This window comes from Bison bison, unplaced genomic scaffold, assembly GCF_000754665.1.
Source record: "Bison bison bison isolate TAMUID 2011002044 unplaced genomic scaffold, Bison_UMD1.0 scf7180017864287, whole genome shotgun sequence".
NCBI lineage: Eukaryota > Metazoa > Chordata > Mammalia > Artiodactyla > Bovidae > Bison > Bison bison.
The window spans coordinates 1,990,636-1,998,423 of record NW_011494859.1 but is presented as its reverse complement, the minus strand read 5'-3'; the positions used below and the strand labels follow the sequence as shown (position 1 = coordinate 1,998,423).

The 7,788-nt window shown below is 37.5% G+C and overlaps 1 protein-coding gene across 1 annotated transcript in view; it reads right to left on the bottom strand.

Annotated features, from left to right (window-relative positions):
• Positions 1-7,788, bottom strand: part of ACAA2 (acetyl-CoA acyltransferase 2) — a 35,267-nt gene that overhangs the window by 8,911 nt on the left and 18,568 nt on the right. Inside the window, exons 4-6 of the mRNA XM_010849817.1 lie at positions 5,208-5,324; positions 2,546-2,693; positions 519-694 (exon numbers count right to left, since the gene is read on the bottom strand). Coding sequence (XP_010848119.1) covers positions 519-694; positions 2,546-2,693; positions 5,208-5,324 — 441 coding nt within the window. The remainder of the gene's footprint in view (positions 1-518; positions 695-2,545; positions 2,694-5,207; positions 5,325-7,788) is intronic.

Here is a 7,788-nt window from a genome sequence, read left to right as displayed (position 1 = left end):
TCTGCTTTTGAATATGCTATCTAGGTTGGTCATAACTTTCCTTCCAAGGAGTAAGCGTCTTTTAATTTCATGGCTGCAGTCACCATCTGTAGTGATTTTGGAGCCCGGAAAAATAAAGTCTGACACTGTTTCCACTGTTTCCCCATCTATTTCCCATGAAGTGGTGGGACCGGATGCCATGATCTTCGTTTTCTGAATGTTGAGCTTTAAGCTAACGTTTTCACTCTCCACTTTCACTTTCATCAAGAGGCTTTTGAGTTCCTTTTATAAAAAGTTAAAAAAAGAAAAAGGTAGATTTCCTTCTAACAGTCTGAAAAGACTAAGAAATTGGCAGAGTATTATATAAGGGTCCCCTAATTTATTTTGGAGTATGAAAACCCAAATTAACAGAATATGAACACTACTGGCTTAGGCTAAGTAACTAAAGATCAGCATGAAAAGCATCTAAAAGATATTGCCTGATCAGTCTGCAGTGAACACAGTAAGAAGAGTTCAAGGTAGGCCCAGGTGCTACCTACCGACGCATTCCCTGCAGTAACGGTTCCTTCTTTCTTGAACACTGGAGGAAGTTTATTTAACTGCTCCATGGTTGTTTGGGGCCGAGGATGTTCATCTACTTGCATTGTCTGTTTTCCTTTCCTTGTCTTCACCTCAACTGGTGCCATCTCATTATCAAAGTAGCCAGCATCATTAGCTAAAATAGTAGAAAGACTGTTCATAAGAATGGGGAGAAAAAAAGAACATAAACTAGAAAAATGAAATCAAATATATCCTTCAATTTAATTTCTGTTCTGTCCTTTCCTCTCAGTCTACTTTAATATAAGCTTTTATTACTTACATAACTTACCTTGTCTATTGGAGGATTTAATATACTGTCACCTATGCAGATACATTCTGTAATATTACAATTTTGACATTTGTTTTACTACAACATTTTTTATAAGGTACTGCTAGATTATTAGTGTTTGTCTGCTACCTACAGATGTAGTGACATCAAATGGATTTAATGCCCTTTTTTAACTTCTCTGGGTGAGATACGAAATAGTTTAAAAAGTTACCAAGTTGTACTAATACTGATAGTCTACAAGAATGTACACTTAAAATTTTACTAAGAGGATAGATCTCATGTTAACTGTTTTTAGCACAATAAGGAAGAAGGTTACCAAGTTATCTATGTCACCAAGTCATTTATCACTGAAATTTAATGACAGGCAATGTGAAGAAATTATATGTGCTATTACTGACACAGTTCTAAGTAAAACAGCTTATCTACTTCCAACCCCATTGACTGGAGTGGACGATAGTTAATCTAAAGCTTCAGAAACAGAGTAAGTCAGGATGCACGCATGCTCAGTCACTCAGTAGTGTCTGATTCTTTGCAACCCCATGAACTGCAGCCCTCCAGGCTCCTCTATCCTTGGCTTTTCCAGGTAAGAATACTGGAGTGGGTTGCCATTTCCTCCTCCAGGGGACCTTCCCAACCCAGGGATTGAACTCAGGTCTCCTGCACTGGCAGGCGACTCTTTACCACTGAGTTACCTGGGGAGTCCAAGTTAGAAATAATACCACCTTAAAGTTGATGCCACTTCATAACAGGCTAACACTTCATTTGTTTTTCACAACAATTCTGTTAGAGAAAAAGGGAAGGAAAATATTTTTACCTCTATTATTAGCACAGTGAATAAATGCTTGGTAAATAAATGATTGAAGTCAGAAAATCTGCCAGCGGCAAAACTAGAAACAAACTAACTCTTGACCTTTAGACCAATACCCTTTCACTTAAATGTGTAACTAAAAACAGGAAGACTTGGATCAGTTCCATTCCACTTATTCATCTGAAATACTAAAATGAACTTTATCCTCACTATTTCACTTATTTAATACCCCCTAAATAAAGTGTCTGCTCATTTATAATAGTTTAGTTTTCAAAACTCTTTTCAGGGGACTAACACATTTTCCAACCCACCATACTGATAAAAGAGCAGCTGTCGTTTTGCCCATTTTGGACTGGCTCCCCAGCAGTGTGCAGTGTTACACAAGGGCACCACAGCTGCGGCCTTGGGCTAGTTCTGGGTCTCTGAGGCAGATGCAATGATTCTCAATTAGGAATGGGAGAGGGAAGTCATAAAAGGATCCCCAATGAGTCTTTCCCAAACATACCATCCCCTTCTTGTGAGTATAAGATGCCTCTTGGGGGACTACATCCTCTGCCCCAGGGAACTAGCACTTCCAAGAGACTGCATCATAGCCCTCAGAGTCTTCTACCATTTGGGGCAAAATTCAAGTGTTTAGATAAGACCAATCATCCACACTACTTTTTAAGTAGCATTCACATACTTCAAAAGAGAAACTTCCAGTTAATTTGCAATCATTAACAGAATATTCAATATTTAACCATTAAAAACAAAGAAATAATAAAAAAAAATGTGAGTTTCAAAAGACATCATTTTAAACAATATTATTATATGGCCTTTATAATCTAAAAGGATAAAAACCTTTCCTAGCTTTCTTTCTAAAGATATCTGTAATAACGACTTTCACTGACCAGTTTTCCACCTCTGCTGTGATTGCAGGGCGTATCTGTCACAATCTTCTCTGCTTATTTGATGTTTTACAGCAAGATTCTCTGCAGTAATTGCCATCGGCATTTGGACATGCGTATCTGTTAATCCTGTCCACAGAGTGTCTTCCAGCTGTTAAAAGACATTAATAAAGTCATTTGTAAAATTTGAAAGTAATATGCTAACATTTCTTTAAATAATCAACAGTGCCAACAAAAAAGGTAAAAGTAAAATGAGGTTTTCTGATGAGCATTTACTATTACTATGATTTATATTTGGTTTTGAGACATTTTCTAAAAAAACTCCTAGAGGAAAACATAGGCAAAACACTCTTTGACATACATCACAGCAGGATTGTCTATGATCTACCTCCTGAGAGTAATGGAAATAAAATAAAAAATAAACAAATGGAACCTAATTAAACTTAAAAGCTTTTGCACAATGAAGGAAAGTATAAGCAAGGTGAAAAGACAGCCTTCAGAATGGGAGAAAATAATAGCAAACGAAGCAACTGACAAAAAATTAATCTCAAAAACATACAAGCAGCTCCTACAGCTCAATGCCAGAAAAATAAACGACCCAGTCAAAAAATGCGCCAAAGAACTAAACAGACATTTCTCCAAAGAAGACATATAGATGGCTAACAAACACATGAAAAGATACTCAACATCACTCATTATCAGAGAAATGTAAATCAAAACCACAATGAGGTATCATCTCAATCCAGTTAGAATGGCTGCTATCAAAAAGTCTACGAACAATTAATGCTGGAAAGGGTATGGAGAAAAAGGAGCCCTCTTACACTGTTGGTGGGAATGCATTCCAAACTAGTACAGCCACTATGGAGAACAGTGTGGAAATTCCTTAAAAAACTGGAAATAGAACTGCCATATGACCCAGAAATCCCACTACTGGGCATACACACTGAGGAAACCAGAATTGAAAGAGACACGTGTACTCCAATGTTCATCACAGCACTGTTTATAATAGCCAGGACATGGAAGCAACCTAGATGTCCATCAGCAGATGAATGGATAAGAAAGCTGTGGTACATACACACAATGGAGTATTACTAACCATTAAAAAGAACGCATTTGAATCAGTTCTAATGAGGTGGATGAAACTGGAGCCTATTATACAGAGTGAAGTAAGTCAGAAAGAAAAACACCAATACAGTATACTAATGCAAATAAGTGGAATTTAGAAAGATGGTAACGATGACCCTATATGCGAGACAGCAAAAGAAACACAGATGTAAAGAACAGTCTTTTGGACTCTGTGGGAGAAGGTGAGGGTGGGATGATTTGAGAGAATAGTATTGAAACATGTATATGATCATATGTGAAGCAGATCACCGGTCCAGGTTTGATGCATGAGACAGGGTGTTCAGGGCTGGTGCCCTGGGATGACCCTGGGGGATGGGATGGGGAGGGAGGTGGGAGGGGGATTCTGGATGGGGAACACATGTATGCCTGTGACTGATTCATATCAATGTTTGGCAAAAATCACTACAATACTGTAAAGTAATTAGCCTCCAATTAAAATAAATTAATTAAAAAATAAAAAATAAAAACACCATCATAAAATGCACACGTTCTCTGCTCTAAACACAGGGCTCTAAGGAGGACCAACAGTGTTAAATGTGCAAGGTAAGAATGTAGAAAGTCATCCTACAATCAAAGCTTAAACCCTCAAGGTTCCACTTCATAAGAAACTTCAGTTCTCATGCAACGTTTCCCTGTAGCCCACCTCTGTAAGGCAGTTATGAACACCCTCAGAGACTATAGCTGTGCTCTTTTTTCCATCCCACACCTCCAGTGGCAGCAAAAGCAGGTTCTACCAGTTATTATGAGACTAAAAAAGCCCGGGATAGGCTGGGTTTTGTTATCCAATTAGTTAGTCTCTGATAAATGGGCCCCACCTGTTTCTTCTAGACTGCCTTGTCACCCTTTGAGTTGCTGACCTGTCTTTCCAAAGGTTTTCTCAAATGTATTAGGAATCTTACATATTATCTCATATTATTTAAGTGTTATTCAGTTCAACTTTCAAAAAGGCCAGGTGAGAAACAGGGTGGACAGGATAAATCAATGATTATGACTGGGAAAGCCTAAGAACATACAATGTCATTGGCCCTTTGATGCAAAAAGGACAGCACACTATCACTCTTAACAGTACTACTCAGGTGGTTTGTAAAGGACTGTTGTTTATCTGACTGACTTGGGACACTAGAACCTATTTCAAGAGAATGTTTTCTGTGGTAAAGAAGAAATCTATTTGATGGAGATTGCTCCAGAAATAAAATTTCATTAATTATGGCAAAGATTTAATTATCTGGCTTACCAGTTGTTCAGTAGAGAGATTAATTCAATCTTTACCCATCTGTTTAATCCATTACTTCCCTTGCTTCATCTCCCCAAGTGTTAATTACACTAGCAGACGTGTGCTGAGATAAAGTCAAATTTTATGTGAGTTAAAATGTCAAAATCAACAACTATGAAATAGTTTACAGATTTCAAATAATTCATATCTTGCCAAATCCCTATTAACAGAACTGGTTTAAGTTTTTTTTTCTGCCCCAAAATGGTGTTATTAAAATTACAGTATAATAGCATAGAAATAATTCTTAAAAATTTAAATGATTCCAACCTTGAGCTCTGATCCAAGCTTAGTTCCAAAACGAATATTTCTGACACAGTAGGGAGCCTGGCTCATGCTTTCAGTTCCTCCACACAGGACAACTTCAGAGTCTCTAGAACAAATTTCCTATTTAAAAACAAACAAACAACACCCCAAAATCCTTTTATTGTGATGGAAATATGTATTAAGCAGTAAACCAACAGTGAAGCTACTAAGTGCCCTTCTTACAGTCAAACGTTCACATTACAGTGTCTCAAAGGGAAATACAAGTGATTTCAAAGCGAATGTAAAACATTCATTCCCAAGATACAAGGAGGAAAAAAGCTAGCAGACTTTTCAATCATTTACGTAGAAGTAACAAATCCTACCTACATTTTGACAAAGAATGGTAATTCATAACTCAATACACATTTTAAAAACTAGCAGAGATATTATAGTATAAATGTACAGATTGCCAGCAGATAAAGAATAAGCCATTAAAAAGGCAAAAGTAAAATTTATCCTATTAATCAATGGACTTGAAGTAGACCAGCTTTATAAAAACTATGTTAACCTATGGTAGTCATAAAGAGGAATCTGTTTATTCCAATTTTTCCCACTGTTTGCATTTTTCAGAAAAACCCCAAATAACAATCCTCTAGGAGCCCAATGTTTAAAATGATTGCTAGGAAAATCAGGGTACATATATTGTAACAGAAATAAATAAATGTGAAAGTGACTTGTTCATTACAATATGTTTTATCTTTCATTTTATTTTGTAATAAAAGATGAAGACTGTGAAAACATAAAGACATTGACAAATTAAATTTTACTGTGTCCCTTTTCCCTATGCTCAAGGGAGGAAATCTATTTGCTCAACTATCCCTTGAAGAGATACTAGTTTGTCCTTTGACCAACAGTATTATTCAGTACCTTTATAATAAAATACATTTTGTATCATCCTCTAAATTCTCCAACTCCCTTGCTTACCTTATAGTCTTTATTCACTGTTTTGAACTGCCTTACCTGGAACTCTTGTAGACCTGGCATCAGATTCTGCCACTACAACTTAGTAAACTTAATGCCTTTAATAATCAATTTCCTTGCCTATAAAATGGGAATAACAGTTCTTGCCTCATAGGACTGTTGTGACGATTATGTGAGACACTGAATGTAAATCTATGTCTGGCACATAGGAAGCACTCAATAAAAATGAGTCACGACTAGCTTTTTAAAAACTGTGATAAAATACACATAGCATAAAACTTACCATTCTAATCAACTCTAGCTGCGCAAGTCATTAAGCACATTCACAATGTTATGCAACCAACTACCATTACTTCCAGAAGTCTTATCAGCTTCCAAAATGAAACCCTGTATCCATTAAAGACTAACTCCCCATTTTCTCTTCCCCACAGGCCCCAGCAATCCCCATTTTACTTTCTGTCTCTATGAATCTGACCAATCTAGGGACCTCATATAAGTGGACTCATACAGTATTTGTCCTTTAGTGACTGGCTTGTTCCATTTAGCATGGTGTTTCCAGGGTTCATCACTAGCTTTTATGAAATGATTTTCTTGCATGCTCATAATGTATATATCCAAAAAATGATTTTCTTTCTATGAATATTTTTCCAAGAAAAATCAAATATTGACCTCTCTTCATAAATACTATAAAATTAAAAACATAGTGTTACACTGAAGTGAGGCATTTCCTCTCAGTTCAGTCCAGTCACTCAGTCCTGTTCGACTCTTTGCGACCCCATGAATTGCAGCACGCCAGGCCTCCCTGTCCATCAGCAACTCCCAGAGTTCACTCAAACTCACGTCCATCGAGTCGGTGATGCCATCCAGCCATCTCATCCTCTGTTGTCCCCTTTTCATCCTGCTCCCAGTCCCTCCCAGCATCAGAGTCTTTTCCAATGAGTCAACTCTTTGCATGAGGTAGCCAAAGTACTGGAGTTTCAGCTTTACCATCATTCCTTCCAAAGAACACCCAGGACTGATCTCCTTTAGAATGGATTGGTTGGATCTCCTTGAAGTCCATGGGACTCTCAAGAGTCTTCTCCAACACCACAGTTCAAAAGCATCAATTCTTCGGTGCTCACTTTCTTCACAGTCCAACTCTCATATCCATACATGACTACTGGAAAAACCATAGCCTTTCCTAGATGGACCTTTGTCGGCAAAGTAATGTCTCTGCTTTTGAATACGCTATCTAGGTTGGTCTTAACTTTCCTTCCAAGGAGTAAGTGTTTTTTAATTTCATGGCTGCACTCACCATCTGCCGTGATTTTGGAGCCCAAAAAAATAAAGTCTGACACTGTTTCCACATCTATTTCCCATGCAGTGATGGGACCAGATGTCATGATCTTCGTTTTCTGAATGTTGAGCTTTAAGCCAACTTTTTCATCAAGAGGCTTTTTAGATCCTCTTCACTTTCTGCCATTAGGGTGATGTCATCTGCATATGTGAGGTTATTGATATTTCTCCCGGCAATCTTGATTCCAGGTTGTGCTTCTTCTAGCCCAGCATTTCTCATGATGTACTCTGCATATAAGTTAAATAAGCAGGGTGACAATATACAGCCTCGATGTACTCCTTTTCCTAT